The sequence below is a fragment of the Myotis daubentonii genome, chromosome 17 (genome assembly GCF_963259705.1).
Source record: "Myotis daubentonii chromosome 17, mMyoDau2.1, whole genome shotgun sequence".
In the NCBI taxonomy this organism is placed as follows: Eukaryota; Metazoa; Chordata; class Mammalia; order Chiroptera; family Vespertilionidae; genus Myotis; species Myotis daubentonii.
The window spans coordinates 40,301,437-40,324,169 of NC_081856.1; the positions used below are offsets into that span (position 1 = coordinate 40,301,437).

At 37.4% G+C, this 22,733-nt stretch overlaps 1 protein-coding gene across 50 annotated transcripts in view; it reads right to left on the bottom strand.

Annotated features, from left to right (window-relative positions):
- Positions 1-22,733, bottom strand: part of RIMS2 (regulating synaptic membrane exocytosis 2) — a 341,566-nt gene that overhangs the window by 192,317 nt on the left and 126,516 nt on the right. For 49 of the 50 annotated variants that reach the window (XM_059671962.1, XM_059671979.1, XM_059671970.1 and 46 more), the window contains one exon: positions 5,724-6,649. In XM_059671962.1, the coding sequence (XP_059527945.1) occupies positions 5,724-6,649 (926 nt within the window). Of the gene's footprint in view, positions 1-5,723; positions 6,650-12,044; positions 12,099-22,733 lie in introns of those variants that run through there. The other variant, XM_059671969.1, reaches the window with a different exon arrangement.

The window sequence follows — 22,733 nt, forward strand, 5'->3', positions numbered from 1 at the left end:
AGAACAAAGACCCACTACAAATGATTAATATTTAAATTGTAAATGCCACGTAAGGATTAGCAGAAGAAAAAGGAAAATTAGAATTAATCAATAATGCAAGGAGCCACTAAACAGAAATAGTTATTAGGTTTCAGATAAGAGTTTGATAAGAATCTAGTTTAACTGACAGAACATACAGTCTGTTTCACTCTCAATGAAACAGACCATTGTAAACCAATAGTCTCTCAACCTCTACTTCCAAATTCTGTTTAATACAATTAAATTTAACTCAGGATAGAAAAAAAGTTTATTGCATGTCTGTTATGTGCCTGATGCTGTGCTAAGTGTTATGTGTAAGATGAAACCAGCATGCTCCCTGCTTGGAAGCTAAGCCTGTAAGCAAACAAGAGTACTACGTTATGATAGATATGAAAATAGTTAAATGCAAGGCACAGATGTGGAGAAGACATGATTCCAAGAAGGTAGAGGTAATTATCATGGATGTATCCTAGAAAGGAAAATAGGCAGATTCTCACACAAGCTGGAGAAAAGGAAAGCCCAATACATGTATAACTTTCCCGGATGAGTTAGTCAAATATAATGCAGTCAAATATAGCAGAACAAACTGAACCACCAAGCAAAATAGAGACAGACTCATAGATAAAGAGCAGACAGACTGCTTGGGTCAGGGTGGAGGGTAAGGTGGGTAAAGGGACTGAAAAAAAAGAGAGAGAGAGAACTCAACAGAACACACCACCAGGAAATAAACCCACATGTACATGGTCAATCAATATATGCCAAAAGCGGGACGAACATACAATGGGATAAAGACAAGTTTATTCAACAAATGACATTGGGAAAATTGAACAGATACAGGCAAAAACTAGAACTAGACCACCTTCTCACACCATACACAAGAATAAACTCAAAGTGGATTAAAGATATAAATGTAAGACTTGAAACCATAAAACCCTTAGAAAAAACGAAGGCAGTAAAATATCTGACATTTCTCTTAGCAATATTTTTTTCTGATATATCTCCTCGGGCAAAGGAAACAAAAGAAAAAATAAACAAATGGGACTACATCAAACTTAAAAGGTTTGCACAGCAAAGGAAAGCATCAACAAAACAAAACAAGCTACTGAATGGAAGATGTTCGCCAATGATGCATATGATAAGGGAGTTAGTATCCAAAATTTATTAAGAATTCAGGCAACTCAACAATAATAATAATAAAAAAACAATCCAATTTAAAACTGGGCAGACGGCCCCGATACTTCTCCAAAGAGGACACACAGATGGCCTATAGACATGTAAAAAGATGCTCCATGTCACTAATCATCAGAGACATGCAAAGTAAAACCACAATAAACTATCACCTCACACCTGCTAGAATGGCTTATTAATCAAACAACAAACAAGTATGGATGAGGATGTGGAGAAAAGGGAACCCTCCTACACTGTTGGTGGGAATGCAGACTGGTGCAGTCTTTATGGAAAACAGTATGGAGTTTCCTCAAGAAATAAAAATGTAACTGTCTTATGACCCAGTGATCCAACTCCTGTGTATATATCTAAAGAAACCCAAAACACTAATTTGAAAGACTATATGCACCCCTATGTTCATTGCAGCATTATTTACAGTAGCCAAGATACAGAAGGAACCCAAATGCCCATAAATAGACAAGTGGATAAAAAAGCTGTGAGATATATATATATATATATATATATATATATATATATATATATATATATTTCTAAGCCATAAAAAAAGAATGAGTCTTACCAAACTATCGATAGGTTCAATGCAATCCCAATTAAAATACCAACAGCATATTTCACAGATCTAGAACAAATACCCCCAAAATTTATATGAAGCAAAAAAAGACCCAAATAGCCACAGGAATCTTAAGAAAGAAGAACAAAGTTGGAGGGATCAAAATACCAGATATGAAATTATACTACAAAATGCTGTAATCAAAACAACCTGATACTGGCACAAGAACAAGCATACAGATCAATGGAACAGAACAGAGAACCCAGAAATCAAACCAAGCCATTATGCTCAATTAGTATTTGACAAAGGAAGCAACAGCATACACTGGAATAAAGACAGTCTCTTCAATACATGGTTTTGGGGAAATTGGGCAAGTACAGGCAAAATAATGAAAGTAGACCACCAACTTACACCATACACAAGAATAAATTCAAAATGGATAAAAGACTTAAATGTAAGTTGTGAAACCGTAAAAATCCTAGAAGAAACCATAGACAGCAAAATCTCAGACATCTCTCATAGCAATATGTTTGCTGATACATCTCCAAAGGCAAGGAAAACAAAGAGAAAATAAACAACTGGGACTACATCAAAATAAATAGCTTCTGCACAGCAAAAGAAACAATCAACAAAATGAAAAGAGAGCCCACTGCATGGGAGAACATATTTGCCAATGACACACCTGATAAAGGGTTAATTACCAAAATATATAAGGAACTCATATAACTTAATACAAGGAAGACAAACAATCCAATTAAAAAATGGGCAGAGAGCCTAAATAGGCTCTTTTCCAAAGCCGACATACAGATGGCCAAGAGACATATGAAAAAATGCTCAAAGCCACTGATCATCAGAGAGATGCAAATTAAAACAACAATGAGGTATCACCTCACTCCTGTCAGAATGGCTACCATCAACAAATCAACAAATGACAAATGCTGGCGAGGATGTAGAGAAAAAGGAACCCTAGTACGTTGCTGGTGAGAATACGGACTGGTACAGCTATTATGGAAACAGAGTTTCCTCAAATAATTAAATATGGAACTCCCATTTGACTCAGCGATCTCACCTCTAGGAATATATCCTAAGAAATCCAAAACACCAATCAGAAAGAATGTATGCAACCCTATGTTTATAGCAGCACAATTTACAATAGCTAAGATCCAGAAACTGTCCAAGTGCCCATCGGTAGATGAGTGGATAAAAAAGCTGTGGTACATTTATACCATGGAATACTATGCAGCAGTAAAAAAAAAAAAAAAGAAAAAGAAAGAAAGAAAGAAAAAGCAAAAGAATCTCTTACCCTTTGAGACAGCATGGAGGGACCTGTATAGTATTATGCTAAGCGAAATAAGCCAGTCAGAGAAAGACAGAAATCACATGATCTCACTCAGATGTGGAATCTAATGAACAAAATAAACTGTTGAACAAAATAGATCCAGAAACATAGGAAAGCATGGAAGAGACTGTCCAGTCTCAGAGGGAAGGTACGGGGTGGATGGGTGGGAAGAGATCAACCAAAGAACTTGTATGCATATATGTGTAACCCATGGACACAGACAATAGGGTGGTGAAGGCCTGGAGGGAGGAGAAGCAGATACAAGCAAAGTTCCCTGCCCTCTCCCTATTTGCCTAAAAGCAGGACATGTATTTAGAAAGGTGATCCCACCCCCTTCTCTAACAGGAGGACAGAAGTTAACCACTGGATATAATTCCTGACCTTATAAGCACCACAGGAGTCAACATAACAAACCCTGCTAAAATTAGCCCTTCTCTTCAATTAGTTCCTACAATTTGTCACCCCTAGAAGCTGAAAGTCCTTTTCCTTTGTCCTGTCCTGTCTTTAAAAATGTATTGTTCTTGTGTTATATAAGCCCAAATTCTAACCATCCCTTTGAGCTTCTCCTGGCTGAGTGCTCCTATATATGTGTGCAATGCACATGATAATAAATTGGTTTTTCTCTTGTTAATCTGTCTTTTGTCAGTCTAATTTATAGGACCCCAGCCAATGAACCTAGATGCAGAGGTGGTAAAAGAGTTAAGTTCTTCCTCCTCTACACCTCCCAGTATAACTTTAGAAATAGGATAGTTCAATGAACCAATTAAGATTATGACTAAAGTGTTATTGACCCCAAGAGATAATCTGAAAGGAATATGCATCTTTAGGGTAGCTGGCCTCCCCAATTAGGAACATGAAGTGAATCTCTTCCTGTATGTTACCCAGTCAAGTTTTATAGCTTTCTTCATGTAGGCCCTCCTCATGTCTTATTATTTATTTTAAATCACATTTTCTGTTTTAAGTTCAGAACGTAAACTCCTTTTCATTTATATTTTCTAATTGTTTTTCATACAATATTAATTTCACATCCAGCTGCCTTCTTGAATCCCTTTATTGATCTCCATTCATTCTTATAAACATGAAATCAATTATTCCTCCAACAGTGTTAGAAAATTGTGTGTGTGGAGGTGGGGGAGGACGGTACAATGGAGTCACGTTAGATACTCACCTATCTGGTGTGTTTTGGCATACACCAAAATAAATGAAAGAAAGATTAAGAAGTTTAAAATTTTTAAAATTAATAATAAAATCATGAGAAATTAGAGTTAAATATTCAACTAATTTGGGGATGAATAAAGATTTTCTGGAGATAAAAGGAATAGGAAAAAAAACAACAAAGAATATAAAGACTTAGCTATATTATGTTCAATATTTCCCAATGACCAAAGAAAATTAGTAGGTAAACATCAAAATGTGAAATGCATTTGGAACAGATGACAGTTAAATGAGCAAATAAAAAACTCTTATAAAATCAATAAGACAAAAACAAATTAATACCCAATAGGAACATGAGCAGAAGAAATAAACGGAATGATAATTCATAGAAGATATCAAACACCAATTTACATACAAAATATTCAACCGCACAATCCAATTCAAATTAAAATGAGATAGCATTTTTTGTGGTGTATTCAAATAGCAAAGATATGGTGCATCTAGCCCAAAAGCTCAAGCCTATTTGATGATGAAAGCATATGACAGGAATATAGAGTGTTATAACCTTTTTGGAAAACAGGATGTTAATCTGAAGTAAAAGCTCAAAAAAATCAAAGCACAAATATATATTTGTGAAATACTAAGAGATATAGGCAAAAATTATGCATAAACATAACCATTATAATATCATTTATAATAACAACTGGAAGCAACTGCAATGCCCCAAATAAAGGAATAGTTAGTTTGTGGTATATCCTTACGATAGAATATTAGTGCAGCCATTTAAAACATATTTCTGAAGAATATCTAATGGCTTGAGAAAAGCGAGTGATATGGTATCAATTGAAAAAAAATCCTAACACATACATAGGAAAAAGGGAAGAAATACAACGAAATGTTAATGATGGTTACATTTGGGGAACAGGATTATGGATAACTTGTATTTCACTCTTTACACGCTGAAGAATTTTTCAGATGTTCTCTAGTAAACATATTGTTACAGTGGGGCCTTGACTTACGAGTTTAATGCGTTCCGAGACCGAGCTCGTTAAGGAGCTCGTTAACTCAAATTACTCTATCAACTCAATGCCAAAAATCGGCCGAGAGACAGCTGGTATCTCAAAAAACTCGTTAGTCGGGACACTCGTAAGTCAAGGCCCCACTGTACTTTTAAAAGGAAACACAAAAGAGGTTATGCCGCTAATAGAAAAAAATATGCCATCAAGTAGGGTAAGAAAATTTTCAGAAACAAAGCATAAAAACAAAACAGTTTTAAAAATCAACAGACCTACAGAGGATGTTCACATTTTATACCTGGAAATTTTCTTCACGCGACCAACACCATTAAAACACTTTTTAAGTAAAAGTGGGAATATCTAACTTTTAAATGTCTACTCCCAAGTACAACCTAAAACAAAGAACTCTCAGCTAATCGACTGCAGGGAGTTGTGTGGTCACAACGGAGCAGCTTACCTTTCTCACTGACACTCTCACTTTCAATCTCAACATCATCACAGCTTGTGTATTCGGGTGTGGACGCGAGCTCCTCCTCCGAGCTGCTCAGTGACACCTGCCGCATTTTACCTCCTTTCTTGGATTTGTGAGGCTTCGGCGGTGGCGGTCTCACCGACTCGGACTGGTCGGAGCTGAGGGAATCATTCCTGAGCATCGTTTCCATTTTTTCCCGTTTCGTCTTCCTCACAGCGGAGCTAGGGTCTAAGTGGTGTTGCTTCCTTAGGGAGTCGGTCCGCCTCATGTCTTGTCGATCAATGGGTATTGGACTCCTCCGGGGGGTCGGAGGGCTATGGTTTGTGGTCCTTTGTGGATATGAACTTGGCCCCTGAGCCTCTCGAGTTCTTTCCATGGAATAGGATCGCTGATTTTCCATGGCAGCTCTACGTTCAGATATAGATCTCTGCCTTGATGGCCGCTCCATCCTTAGCACAGAAATCCTGGAATCTTCCAGTTCGGCATTTGCCAAAGAAACATCACTATGTCTTCTCTCGTGCCGTGCTCTGGACACTTCGGCGTGAATGCGCATTTGTTCCTCATAGGGCTGTGGCTTGACTGGATAACGGGCCAAATTTGGATCACTGCGATAGCGTGCCTGGTATTCCTCCTCTCTCCTCTGTCTCTCATACTCATCTCTGCTTTCCACGTCCTCGTCATCGACAATATACTCTTTGGAATGCCTATGACTTCTCCTATTGGGGTCCCTGTAATTTATGTGATCAGATTCTTCATAAAACTGAGGTTCGCGCTGAGACCGCCTGTCAGCATAATCTGATGGAGACCTAGGCATTGCGCTATCTGAAGGCGCATACTGTGAATATTCCTCTCTTTCTTCCCGTTGGTCGTATCTTCTATTCTGATCTCTGGACACTGACGGACTTCTTTTCCTAAGTAATCAAAGAAAAAAAATGATGAGAAGGGCAACGTTTAAAGAATTCTACATTTCATTGATTCACAGAAAGGTTGGTGGTTAAATTCAAATGGTTCTTTTTGCTTCTTTGTTAAATTTCATTTCAAACTCATGCCAAAACAAAAGTTTTACTTAAATGCATTCTATTTAGTTCAAATTGGAAATTTAAAAGATACTTTTGATGTGGTTATTAAAAGACTGATACACTACATATGAAATGTACTTATTCAGAACTTAGATAACCATCAAATTCTGCTGATGTAAAACAGTTTTTTCTAATTTCCTTGCCTGGCTCCAACTTCAGCTATCTCCCAACTGTTATTCAGAAACTTTAAAAAAAAATCCTACCTTCCATTCTCCCCATTCTGACACCTTGGTATGAAAATTGCTTAACAAAATAATGAAGTCAAACTGACTTGGCTCAAGAGTTGAATACTTTCTAACTAAAGCTAAGTGTTGGTCGCTAAGTGAAATAAGCCAGTCAGAGAACAAGTATCATATGATCTCTCTCATGTGTGGAATCTAGTGAACAAAATAAACTGACAAACAAAATAGATCCAGAGACATAGAAGCATGGAACAGACTGACGATTCTCAGAGGTAGGGTGGGCATAGGGGGTGGGGGGTGGGAGAGATTAACCGAAAATTTATACGCATATATGCATAACCCATGGACACAGACAATAGGGCGGTGAAGGCCTGGCAGGGCTGAGTGGGATGGAGGGGGTCAATGGAGAAAAAAGGGGGACATCTGTAATCCTTTCAACAATAAAGATAAACTTTTTAAAAAATCATTTTTCATTCATCTACCTATGTCAATCACTTCTGGCATTGGGTCCTCTAAGTCTTCCTCTTATCATCACAGCTCCAACCCTTCCTTTCTGCTCTAACTTGAAATAAGCAATTTAAATAAAACCAACGATAATGACTTATTCATCACAAAACCCCTGAAGTCAGAAAGGACTGCTATTCTTATTCCACCTTCATTAAGGACGATAGGCCAGCTCGATGACATTTCTCAAGCGTCACTCTGACCCCTCATATTCCTTATAGCCTCAGAGAAAGACACTATATGTTGTATCTGCCCCCACCCCAACACTGATACAGCCAGATGGACCTTGCAGTCACACTCAGTATTAATACTTTTTGTCAAAAAAAATATACACCTTGTCCTCTTCTCTGGCACGAACTCAGAAAATGTCAACCACTAGCCATGAGAAGCAATGGAACTGGGATGCTGAATATGACAGAAGAGGTTTAGAATAACTGCTATGAAAACTGTGTCAGAAGACATGAATGGGAGATAATGAAATAGTGGGATCACTTGAATTTATGGGATCGCTTGAATGTAAAGATGACCAATGTTAAACAGCACAGTTGTGAATTTCTCAGACAGTGTTTTTTGACCCGAAAGCAAGAACAGAGAAAAGATACATGTGGAATGATGTAACCCAGCAACATCATCTCTGTCCTCTGAAGTCTCCTGTGTGTCCCTGGTCCCTTTCCCCCGTACCTGCAGTACAGTTTGTGGATGTATCAATGAGGGTTCATTACAGAAAACAGAAGTCACTCTGGGTTTTCCAGGTAGGAAAGGTTTTAATAAAGGAATCAGAAGCTACAAAACTGGTATCTCATTGTAGTTCTGGTTTGCATTTCCTCAACAGCTAGTGAAGTTGAGCATCTTTTCAGTTATCTATTAGTCATTTGCATGTCTTCTTGGGAGAAGTGTGTTTGGGGTCCTCTGCCCATTTTTTAAAATATGTTTTTATTGATTTCAGAAAGAGGCAGGGAGAGTGAGAGAGGGGTAGAAACATGAATGATGATAGAGAATCATTGATGGGCTGCCTCCTGCATGCTCTCCACTGGGGATCGAGCCTGCAACCCGGACATGTACCCTGACCAGGAATCCAACCGTGATCTTCTGGTTCATGGGTCGACGCTCAACCACTCAGCCACGCCGGCCAGGCAAGAGGGTAAATGATTTTAAAACTCTCTCCAATTTCTTAGGAACTATGATATTATAATAGTGATACCACAACTTCATCAAGTTAATATGCCTAAATGAAAGCTTAAAGCATCACAAAAACAAAACAAAAATCAACAACAACAATACGAATATACTCCTGTCAAGATGAATATTTTTAGCATAGTCATATCTCACTAAGTGGCTAGTTATATCTACAGACTTTACTACAATACTGAGATAAATGAAAATTTCTCTAAAGAACATGAAAGCATCAGTTCCTTCTCAAACTGACCATCTAACCTCCATTAGATGCAGACTTTATGCTAAGGATTCAAGCACATTTGGGTATGTAAAAAATCATGTAATTTTTTCCAATCTAAGTTAATGAACATAGAGTGTCTCTAGAAATGCAGCAGTCACTCATAAGCCTTACTTAATAGCAAGAAATTGGTACTGTTCCAAGAGTAAAATCCTAGAGTTTCACCAATGTATATGATACATAGGAAATAACTGTTTAAATTTTATTTGGAGGTTGTTTGATTAAATAAATTCTACTTTCTGTAAAATTCAATCTGAGCTGAATAAGAAATTATGTAGCTATACATAAACATATGAATGAAGTAACAATTTTCAGAAAATGTTAAAGGGGAAATTGGATATTTTGAAGGCAATTCAACATAATGGTGACTTTCTTCCTCGCGGAACTTCCCTGGGTAATCTTATGCATTTCTATCCAAGATTACCAATAACACCTCTAAAATCCTGGGTTTCGTGAGGGCTGGCAACCTGGATCTAAGGAGGCTGAAACAGACGAGGTGCTCAACCACTGAATTAGAGAAGACATGGTGAATTAGAGAACTGATTAAATCTCCCTTAAACTATCTCTACTTTTCATGGCTTGTTCTTTTTTTTCTATATTGAAACCCACTGATGGCTAAAATAGTCTAGTTATTTCCTTTCCCTTTTTGTGCCCCGGCAGTAAACAGCACCTCAAGTGAAAGGAAGGAACTGCTTTTATTAGTGGTGTAACTCAGCTCTATTATATGTTAATTTGGCTCTTGTGGTTGGGTTTCAGAAACCAACTCTTGTTTATAAAATGGCTTTATGGCAAAATATATTTTGAGTATCAATCATTTTACAACTAAACATTTAGAACAAAAACTCTTTGCAACTTAGGGATGTCTAGTAATATATTTAACATCTAGTAATATATTTAACATCTACTATTATAGGACAGAAGTAGAATAAAAAGTAAAACAGAACACTTAAGTCCCTGAGGGATTAGCATGAATTTTTAAAAGTAAATAGGATATAAATATAGTGAGCCTTTAATAACACAAGGAATATATTTCATTTTATTAATAAATAAGAATATTTACTTAGATAATTCAGTTCCAGTAAAAAGAATATTAACAATTCGCCCTTAGCAAGTCATATAAGTGCTTTTTAAAAATCATACCTTCAATAAATTAAATTCAATATTAAATCCAGCAATCACTTTATTCTAGAGATTATAAAATTTGCCTAAAACATGTGAATCATATTGTAGATACTGATTTGTACTGGATTTAAGTAATAATAGAATAGTGGTGACAATTTCTGAAAACTATTGCCACTGTTACTTAACATGGAATTAGGTTTCTAAAAATATGGTTAAGTTACCTTACAGTATATTAAAGGTATGCTAGGAGGTAAGATTTTATTCTAAAGAATATTCTTACCAAACAATAAAGAATCTAAAATTAGTTACTCCAAAATATTAAAATACCCTGTCAAAACAATTTTTAACAACTATATTGTGAATTATTGCATATTCTATTTTGACATATTTTTCAGGAATTGATGAAAATTCAACTACTGTATCTCTAATCTCTAGCTTCGCTACTGGTCTTTATAAACAAGCCTTAGTATTTATTATTATCAGTTGGAAAGTATTTTATAGGTAAAATAATATAATGATAGTTTCTAAACTTCCCTATATAATCATGAAGCATTTAACAGTATCTGACCCATAAATTATAATTCAGAAAAATGGAGCAACTCATCTAAGATATTACATCTCACTTAATCCTTCAAAGACTATGAAAAATTAAGAGGCAGAATCCAAAATTATGCCTTTCTTTAGAATAAAATGTATTTGTGACATTATATAATGCTTTAATTTTTATGCCTATACATTCTATCAATCCCAATTTCTGACCAATACAATATCAGTATATATTTATATTCACTCTATATTAGCCTAATACCTTTTCATCTTCTCTTTATTGAAACCTCGATTGTTAGAATCGTTTTCTTTTTCACTATATTATAGTCACCTTAATCGGAACCAGTTTATAGAAAAATCACATATAGAAATATACTATTTCGACTTTAATCAGAAGCATTTCTGTTCATTGTTTATAACTGTTGTAATATGGACTAACCATCAATCTACGTATTTCTAAATATTCTGGCTATGTATTCACACTTGACTAGATAGTTTGAGCAAGAAACTACCAATTAATCTCTTTAAAATTTCATGTCTAAAAATTATACTGACTGATGGGGAAACTCTAAATGAAAAGATCTTTTCCCAATTAAAGTCACTTTCCCAATTTCCCAAAGGCAGTCAATGCATATACTGTACAGTAATTCATTGTATTTTTACCATAGCTTCTATTTTAATATTTACAACATTTACATGCCTATGTAGTTTCTGTTATTATGCCACCGGTATATTATCAATACTGACCATACATATACTATAAAATAATCAAGTTTCTGAAAATATAATCCAGTAAGCATGTAAAAACGTTTATAAGGACAGTAAATGATTAGATGGGAACAAGTTTTAATGTCCAAATGTTTTTAACTTTTAAGACCTATGTAATTTTTCAAAATCATAAGGACACTAAGAGTAGAGTGAAGGATTAAAAATTAGTAATTTCTGTAAAATTAAAATTGTATATTATTACAGTTAAGTGCTATGTATATGAAAATGTCTTAGTCATAATCTTTATTACAGAGCTCATTTTAAAAACTGTCATTTTATAAATGAAAAAATAGAAACAACATTTAAAGAATCAATAATCTGAAAAAAGACCATCTTTTTTAAAGCTTTCTACTGCATGGATACTGCTAAATACACTAAAATGATACCTCATTCATTCAATTACACATGCTAACCATATAGTTTAAACATAACATTGCAATCAAATGATGAAACTTGAAGCTGTTAAGACACATTAAATCAAGGATTTAAAAGACGTATACGATCCTGTAAAACATGAAATACATAGGGTCCATTCCTATAACACCTACAAAAAGCTTTTAACAAATCAAACCATTTATATTCATTAAAAACCATAAAACAGATTTATCTTTTATTACATACCACAATAGTTAACAAATTGTTACAGTTTTACCTTTTGCTCAACCAATGCACATCTGTCGAGCACGAAGCATCATGTTGACAAAAATGCATGGACACAGGGCCAGGCGGTGCTTTCACTTAATCCTTCTAGCTCTAGCAAAATCACAGGAGCCATCCTTAATCAGATGATTTGAATGTCTCTGTTTGCTTACCATCATTTTATTTCAAAAGCCAATTACTGAAAAGTTACACATAAAACAACATTCATTCGCGGGTGGAGTCATAAAATCCTCTAGGAACGGGCCTGTTAAGGAAAAGGTTATTCTTTAATGCTGTTACTATGTGACTGTATATAGCTCCAGGTCAAGGGAGAATGCCCTGTAAGGAGGATTATGGTACTTAGCTGATTAGTGCCTCACAGTACTGGATGCCAAATGCATCCTACATCCAAGGCATTTCTAGACAATATACTCAAAACAGACTCAGAAATGTGTAAGCCATGTTCTCCTATATGAATGATAGTATTTTTAAAATTAAAAAATTCATTGTGTTTGTTATTGATAAGTCTACTACACTGCTTTTCCTATGAAATGTATACTGATAATGAAAGACGGCGATGGTTTAGTAGGTCTACTCTATAATTTCTTTTCAATTATTCAAGAGAATGTTTCCCCAAGGTGGTTATGGGGGCAGAAAGTAATAGTTTCTGTAGAAATTTTATAAAAAATGTGTTTTGTAAACTGAAAAGTTGGTTAGACAGTGAGTTTAAATCAAGCTTTGCTTATTCTAATGTATCATTTAACCTCTCAATGCCTCTAGTCCAGTGATGGCGAACCTATGACACGCATGTCAGAGGTGACACGCGAGCTCATTTTTTTGGTTGATTTTTCTTTGATAAATGGCATTTAAATATATAAAATAAATATCAAAAAATATAAGTTTTTGTTTTACTATGGTTGCAAATATAAAAAAATTTCTATATGTGACACGGCACCAGAGTTAAGTTAGGGTTTTTCAAAATGCTGACACGCCGAGCTCAAAAGGTTCGCCATCACTGCTCTAGTCAATCATTCAAAGAAAATAAAAACAGAAAAGAAGGAAACACCACAAATACCCTTTATACCTAAAGCCAATTATCTAGGTGTTACTATTACACTTCTGAAAATTACATTTAACTATTTTAATAAACTTAAATAAAACTAAGAAAAGACCAGTGTTGGAAGAGTGGGGAGAGTTGCAAAAGTCCTGCACTGTTTTCTGGTCTCCTGAATTTCACATTTAAACGCGGGTCTAGGATATGTGGCAGCACCATCCTCCATCTGTGCAGAATCCATACAGAATATTTTCCTAGAATTAAGTATGGATCTTGGAGAGATTGTGAGAGGTGTGAGGACAAATAAAGGCCTTTCTCTCCTCTGGGATTCCTAAAAATGACTTAGTAGATTCTTGAAGCAGAAATGCAATAAAAATTCAAGATAATTCATTTTCATAGGAATGTTAACCAATAATAAAGTCCAACCATTTATACCCCGTAGTTCATAATAAAGTGGGGGGGGAAAAATCCCACAGAAGATGTTGATTCTTCCAAGCTTGTAAGTCCAGAAAGTTCAGAAACAGCATTATAGTATTAGCCAAAACTCACACTACTGATTTTTCTTATTTGTAGTATACCAAGACAAATAAACTCACAAAATACCCAAAATACTACTCTTAAGTAAACAAGCAAAGAATGTTCCTTCAAAGCATGAATCTTGAAAATATCAACCTCTTCACTCTCTGAAATACTGAATCTCTCTTGTGCTATTTTGTTAATTTGTAAGAGTGATTTGAGAACTTAAGTGGTTGTTTTCAGAGATGTAGAGAAAACTATATTGCTTGACATAGGGAGAGATGAAGAGTTAAAGGAAAGCTGCTTCTTAGTAACAGAACAGCAAGAGTCTTTGAAAAATAGAGCTGCAGCTCTATCAATTAGCTTGTCACTAACCTGCATGAGAATACAACTCAATCAGATTATTTTCGAGAGTGACCGGTACAAAGGAAGCACTTGCTAAACAAGATTTTTCTTGGAAGAGAATTCATGGTAACAAATCAATACAGTACTGTTTGGAGCAACTACCATGACAAAACAAAAAACATACAAAAGATATTTCATTTAAAAGTTGGAATCTTCATTATATCAGTATTTGTGGCAATAGATATTTTCCTATGTAACTCCTGCTATATGTTTATGTGCCAATAAGTACACACATAGCATCATATATATATATATATATATATATATATATATATATATATATATATATATATATATATATGTAATTGATACAAAGCTGAAGAAACTCACATAAATTGGTTCTACATAATCTGCAATTCCTATCTGGCTCAATTAAATCAATGAAAGAAACCCAACACATCTTCCAGAATGTTCTCTCTCAGGCAGAGAAAACAGCACCTGCCATCTGCGTGCCAGCATGATATGCGGGTGCTCCTTAGCTCCCTCCACCAACGTCACACTGCTTCAGTGAGGCATCAGTCAGCCCCACTGGCTGCAGTGTATTCTCTTCAAGACAGGCACCCTGGAATCTTTATACTTCCAGTCCAGTAAAATACTGTAAAATGGACTCGTTGGCAGACTGTCTTCAAAAGTGACTGTTTTCAAAAGTGGTATATACACACTAATATCTTAGGGTGTCACTGTTTTCACTTCATTCCTACTCTCAGAAAGTCTGCCCCAAACCCTACACACATAAAAACATTAAAACATGATAGGCATTTTAAGAACTATTTACCGAGGTAGAGAAAATAGCATTGCCCCCCAGAGAGCAAAACTTCCATAAAACACCTCCTTTTTAAGAACCTGTTCTGTTCTTGAAACCTCTTACTAGCGTGTTCCCCACACTCTTTTTTTTTTTAATATTTTTTTATTGATTTTTTACAGAGAGGAAGGGAGAGAGATAGAGAGTCAGAAACATCGATGAGAGAGAAACATCGACCAGCCGTCTCCTGCACATCCCCCACTGGGGATGTGCCCACAACCCAGGTACATGCCCTTGACCGGAATCGAACCTGGGACCTTTCAGTCCGCAGGCCGACGCTCTATCCACTGAGTCAAACCGGTTTCGGCTCCATACTCTTTTGAAAAATTTATCTTTATTGTTGAAAAGTATTACAGATGCCCCTTTTCCTTCTACACTGACCCCCTCCACTCCACACCCACCCCCCCAACCCCCAGGCCTTCCCCACACTATTGTCTGTGTCCACGGGTTATGCATATATGCGTATAAATTTTTTGGTTAATCTCTCCCCACCCACCTTCACCTTCCCTCTGAGATTCATCAGTCTATTTCATGCTTCTATGTCTCTGGATCTATTTTGTTCATCAGTTTATTTTGTTCATTAGATTCCACATATGAGTGAGACCACACACTCTTTTGTTTAAAAAAACAACAACAGTGATGCTTACTGAAGTAAGGCCCCAAATAAGTAGAACCATAATGTCTGGAGGCACTGGCGGGGCTGAGCTTTGTTAAAGAAGGCTGTTAAATTTCACCAAGTGCTTTTGAAACACGATGTTCTCTTTTAACCGCCACATTGCAAGAGGGATGTCAATGAAGAGGCTTGTTTGAGACATTGAGGATGATGAGATGCCCAGATTAGACACTGCAGTTAGGACTTCCTTTTGAATGTATCCATGTTTTTTAATATAAATCCAGCCCCCCCCCCAAAAAAAAAATTATTCCTTTTTACCACTTTTATAGCAAAGTTTCTTCAGCAGTCTCAAAAATACCTGATAGAAAATAATATCACATTGTGAACTTAATTGCTTAACCTTTAATTTATGCCTGTTCTCTAAAAATGTGTTATATAACAGGCTAAAAATAGGTGAATTTTTGGATTACTTAAAGTCTTCTGAATGAAGAAAATAGAACATGTATTTTGGAAAGAACTGTAAGGAATATCTGTTGTTTGGCCCTCTACCATCTGTCTTCCTTCTTTCTTGAAAGAGAAGGAATGGCTCCTCCGTCCTCAGCTTTGTAGTTTGGACTGAATTGAGTACGTCCCTGCGTAATACCTACCACAATGAGCAAAGCTGGGCCCGTCACAGTGACTCCTACAGACTCTGTCTGACGGTGCCGAGACCCAGACTCCCTGTGTTAGCAGTGAGGATTTGGGTGACCTCAGAGCTACCAGAAGTCAATTTAGGGTCATGAGTTGGAGGAATCCTCCCAAAATGGAGTAAAAATCCACTTAGTGAGAACTGAACATAGAAAGAAATTAGGTCCATGTTATATGAAATTCAGGATTGATCCTCACCTGATTCAACATGTACCTCTCGAGTTCTCAATCAGGTAAATCAATCAATTCCCTTTATGTGCTAAGCCGGTTTCAGCTGGGTTTTCTATTCCTTGCACCTGAAGTCTTCTTGACTAACACAGAGTCTGCGACACAGACTCTAATGTCACAGGAAACTTCCTCATCGGCTGTCACGAGTTCGTGAACTCTGTGTCCACGCACACTGAAAAGTAAGAACGCTGGGACCCTTACGTACTCCATAGTCACCGCTCCTTATCCAGTGGTGCTCTGGAGCCAAGAGGCAGGCTACTGTCAGCATCTATCTCCTCCTAACTCTGTGTTCAGTGACGTCACACTGATGGCTTTAAACCAGCCATGTCGGAAATATTTACATCATGAATATTTGCAAATGCTACAAATCAGGGCTTTTCCCCCTTTGGAGAAGTGATCCTATATAATAAAAGCCTAATATGCAAAGTATCCAGTCATCTGGCCAACTGTTCAACCAATCAAAGTGTACTATGCTAATGATATGCTAAGGCCACTCAACCGCTCGCTATGACGTGCACTGACCACCAGGGGACAGTCAACCAGGCACTATGACGTGCACTGACCACCAGGGGACAGACACTCCGACTGGTAGGTTAGCTTGCTGCTGGGGTGCGGCTGATCAGGACTGAGCGAGAAGGGCAGGCCATGCCCTGGAGCCCTCCTGCAGTCCCTCCCCGGCTGGCCAACCTCCCACATTCCTCTCTGGCCCCAATCATGCACCAGGGAGGTCCCTTGGCCTAGCCTGTGCCCTCTCACAGTCCAGGACCCCTAAGGGGATGTCGGAGAGCCGGTTTTGGCCCGATCCTGCAGGCCAGGCCGAGGGACCCCACTGGTGCACAAATTCGTGCACCGGGCCTCTAGTTGTTAAATATTTACCAGCATACAATTGCTCCTACCACACTGCTCAGCTAAACTAGAGCCTGAAAAGAGTGCAATGATTAGTTAAACGGCTATCACTGACAGCTGTAGAGTTAATGATACTTTCCAAAAGAACTAAAAATAGGAAAACAAAACTCCTCAAGTTTTAATTTAATGACACGTGAAAAATCTTTGCAATTCTTTGAATATGGCATTCCACCCCCAGATCCTACCCTCTTTTGTTTGAGTTGCATGTTGTGACAGAGTTTAAGTGTATTTATAAAATCAGAACATTTTAGAGCTTAAAAAACCTTGATTTTCAAAGATCCAATGGTCAGTGATGACAGCAGGCAGGGAAAGAGGATGTCAAACTGTGCATTTCAAGTTCCCCAGTGAGTCAGCCACATAGAGAAAACTGAAAGCAGTTACCACTAGATGGCACTAGATTATATAACTGAATCTACACTTTGAGGTATCCACAAAAAACTGTTCTCATTTTTCTAGACTTTTATGTTCTACAAAGTCCCTTTTACATTATTTCATTTATTAGAATTATTTACATCATAATCCTTTGAAGAAATATTTCAAATGGCATAAAATAAAATACAGGAAACAATAAAGTAGAAACAGAAAATCAGGATCAAACTCAGAAGTAGTAGAGGCCAGAAATGAAAGTTGGGTCAAAATTTAGAAAGGGCTCATGTACCATGCTAACCATTTTGGACTTATATCCTATAGACAAAGGGAGGTCATCAGATGTTCTGTGGTAGCAAGTTAACTCACGCAATAGTCTGCTGACTACCCCAAGGAGCAGGAGTTAGTATAGTTGTAGGAAGAGTAACTGGCTTATTCCAATGATCCTGGTAAGAAATGATGAAGTCCTTAACTAAGGCAGTGGGAGGAAATAAAACGAAATATATTTAGGAGGTTAAATCTGTGAAATTTTCTGACAGAGTAGATATAGGTGCTAAGGAAAAAGAGCAAAACAAAAGTTGACTACTTTTTTTTCTTGAAGGACTAAATGAATAATATGTAGAATATAGAAAAATGAAAAGGTTTTTAGGAAAATATATGTTCTCTTGTCCAATATTTCATAAATGATACTGAACAGTAAGAATCTGGCCATGTTTCTCCATCACTGAACAAAAGAGAAGCCAACATGAGCACCTTTGTCTACTTGGATTATATTTCTATAGTGGATATAAGTGCTTCAATACATGTGTGTGATAAAGAAGATTATGAACTCTTGCTTTATTGTTATTACTATTATCATTGTGGTGGTAGTGGTCGTCCTTTAGCTAAACTGAGGACTGACTATATACCAGGTAGTATTCTAGGCATTTGATATGTATCCACTCGTTCATCTTTCAAAATAATCCTATAAAGTGGGTATTGTTATCACCATCCTCATTTTTTCAGACGTGTAATCTGAGTCCAAATTTATTTACCTTGCTTAAATTACACAGCTGGAAAATGACAGAGGAGGAATATAAAGCTGCCCTCACAGCTATCAGCTTGTGGATGGCCCCGTTATGCTCTGATATGCCCCTGACAAATGTAAACAATTTCACAGAATATCAACACCAGACAAGGACTCTCTGTGACCATTATGGAACAAGGCAAAAGCAATACCACTCCATCATCAAGTCTAAACAGAGATAAAAGCAAAGAAACTGTGCAACCAAAATGACCGATCATTCCCCTCCCCAGCAGCAAAAGTGATTGTTGCTTCTTCTCTAGTAACAACGCTAACGCTTCCATTCTTCCCACCTCCTACTCAAATTGCCCTGCTTTCTAACAGCATTCAACTGAACACAGATTCCCATTTCTTCCAATCCTCCCCCAATTACCTAATACCTAAATCCTATTGCAAGCTTCCCTTCACCCCTTCTTGCTGAGACACTACACAATTTCACAAGGTATGTATGTGAACTCCCTTGTTCTAAAAAAGTAATAAAACCCAACTTTGTTTGACTAGAGAGGTGTTCCTAATTTTCTTTGTCTGGAGGACGTCAATAGTAGGTCTTCAGGCCCCAGGCTTCTGCTCTTAAACACTGTGCTATATGTGAACACTCCTCGTACATGAAAGGTACATGATACAGGGAAACCGTCCATCTTAGAGCCAACTAAACAGCTGGGAAAACTAATAAGTATAAAATAATGCATTTGGGTTTTTAAAAAAGTAAGTACTTGCAGTTAAGGCCTTAACCTATATGCCTAATTAATAATGATTATCATGGGAAGTTATGTAAGTTACATCGTTTTCTTATGTCTTCTGTCACAGTGGAACTGCACTATAGTCATAGCTGCTTATAAAGAATGAAAACCTGATCACCACTTTAACAAAACAGAGGCAGGGTAAGTTTTAAATCTAGCTCTGTGATTAGTAGCTGTGTAACCTCAGTTTCCTGATCTATTAAGGGAATAAGAAATGAAATAAAAATTGAGTGTTCAGTGCTTAATACAAGGTGTGGCACACAGCAAGTGCTCAATGACGAAAGGCATTATTTTGGGATATTTGTGCTTACTGGGAATGCAGAGGCCACATAGTATAAAAAGCAAGTTTACTTGAACTCAGGAGAAATATTAAATTTAAAAATATTTTTCAGGCATATTTTCCCACATCTTTTTCTTTATCCTTAGTTTCCTCCTTATGCACCCTTTCTCTAAGGCCCCAAATGCCTCACAAAAACAGCAGCCATTAACATTTATTGAATCCTGACTCTCTGCTAAATAGCACGCATGGTGATTTACTCTATCTTTTACCTCTCGCAAACAGCTCTATGAGGAAAGTTCTACTGTAATTCCCTTCGCACAAATAAGGAAAGTAAAACTTAGCTTAAGTAAAAGAAAATAAGGGAATGGCAGAGCCCAGTTTGTTTCACTCCCGCCCGCACCTGTACTCTTAGTTAAAACACTCCATGCTTCTCCGCGTGCAGTTTAGTGAGCTGCCTCAGCTCGCCAGGGAATAAATATTAAAATGTTACTATTTTTCTCCAGTCACTGCATTCAACGAAGTTCTGTTGAATGTATCTTCCCATCACAGAATGACATCTAGAACAGCTCAAGGGTAGCCACCTTCAATGATGTCAGCTTGACCTGTGGGAAATTCATTGTGGTAGCTACTGCTAGGGTCCTGTGATATCAAATTTTCTTCCCCTCTGGGCACACAGAACACTGAGCTTCTCGTCCCCCTTCCAGTTGGGAGAAGCCAAGAGATCGATCCCACCCGATGAGCTCTGAACGGGAGCCGATCATTTCTGGGCCAAGGCAGTGAACAGCCCATGCCCAAATCTCCAGTCTCTCCTCCTCCGCCCACACGTGCTGGGCAGTGCAGCTGCAGCATGGAGCGCTGCAGTCGCTGAAACACATGGGCAGCACTGCTCTGGCGGGCCCGTCATCCTTACCCACAGTATCACAGGATCCCACACTCTACGAGAGCAAGAGGAAACTTTCTTGTTCAAGTTCTGTAGGTTAAGCATTGAGATTTTAGAGTTGCTTGTTACTGCTCTATAACTTTGCAATTATGACTAATACTTACACAGTCCACCCCACACATGGAAATGCAGGCTGCTCTAAAGATGCATCCCTACTGCCTCTCTCTTTCAAGTATCTTTTCCTCTGTTGAAATAGGCACAAGAATGGATAGATCAGTAACTCTACCAACTAAATAGACAACTAACCTGGAACAGGACGCTGTCATCCCCTTCCTGTCACAACCTCTGATCACTACAAGTAGCTCAAAGATTCCCTTGGGTTGTTGTTTTTATAGATCAGAATACTCCTTTCCAATGGGACAGGAAAAGGGGGGGAAGGCCACTGTACTCCCCACTAGGCTCCAGAGTCATTACTCAAGTTGCTCCGCTACCCCTCTTCCCTTTCCCCAGCCCTCTTTCCTGTTATACAAAGTGAAGATCCCCTAAAGGTGACAGCTGAGGTAGCTACCCGTTTCTTGCTTTAGAAAGAAGTGTTGGGTCCCAGTTACTGTCAGGACTTTTGCTTAACGATTTTTGCTCACATTAGGCTCCAGTCTCTATTTCCAAACAACAGGAAAAGACACACTCCGCATCCTATTACAATATTCAGTCTCATGTCATCCCAACCCGTCATGTGCAGGAGTTATTGAAGCTTATTCGATGATGAACATTTCTTCAAGCCACAATGATCTATTTCAACCGTTTTTATAGAGAACCACTCAGACTGAACCCATTCACACAAATGCATGAATGACACAAATATCCCTCCAGGGAGCTTCTGTTTTCCCTTCTCTATAAGATGAAAGATTCAGACTAAAAACTAAGATCCCCTCTAATTCTAGCCTACACTGATCCCATCCTACTGTATACTATACTGTTGTAAATTACGATCCCGTAATACTATATACACTGTTGTAGAATCTTTACCGCACTTCCCAGCTAGAGGAAATAAACCAAGGCAACTTTAGTAACTAGTGTCAGACTTAGGGTGAGCTCAGCTACCCTGTGCTAAGATTCTCTTTAACTTAATTCTCCTAACTTTACATGATAATCCAAAGCTTTTCTGTGTCCCAACATTAAAACAAGTTGGAATGTTCATTTTTTTACTTTAAAATTTAAGGAGCTTTTTCCTTTATAATTGACTAAAGGTAAACAGGATCCAAAAACTACTACCAAAATGGATATCAAATTTCATGAATATATAACACAAACTTTTAAAATTTTTTTTTTAATTAAATCTTTATTGTTCAGATTATTACATTTGTTCCTTTTTTTTTTCCCCCCATAACTCCCCTCCTCCCAGTTCCCGCCCCACCCTCCGCCCTCACTCCCCACCCACTGTCCTCATCCATAGGTGCACGATTTTTGTCCAGTCTCTTCCCACATCTCCCACACCCCTTTCCCCCCCCCCCAAGAATAGTCAGTCCATTCCCTTTCTATGTCCCTGATTCTATTATAATCAACAGTTCATTCTGTTCATCAGATTATTTATTCACTTGATTCTTAGATTCACTTGTTGATAGATGCATATTTGTTGTTCATAATTTGTATCTTTACCTTTTTCTTCCTCTTCCTCTTCTTAAAGGATACCTTTCAGCATTTCATATAATCCTGGTTTGGTGGTGATGAACTCCTTTAGCTTTTCCTTATCTGTGAAGCTCTTTATCTGACCTTCAATTCTGAATGATAGCTTTGCTGGATAAAGTAATCTTGGTTGTAGGTTCTTGGTATTCATCACTTTGAATATTTCTTGCCACTCCCTTCTGGCCTGCAAAGTTTCTGTTGAGAAATCAGCTGACAGTCGTATGGGTATTCCCTTGTAGGTAACTGAGTTTCTTTCTCTTGCTGTTTTTAAGATTCTCTCTTTATCTTTTGCTCTTGGCATTTTAATTATGATGTGTCTTGGTGTGGTCCTCTTTGGATTCCTTTTGTTTGGGGTTCTCCGAGCTTCTTGGACCTGTAAGTCCATTTCTTTCACCAGGTGGGGGAAGTTTTCTGTCATTATTTCTTCAAATAGGTTTTCAATATCTTGCTCTCTCTCATCTTCTGGCACCCCTATAATT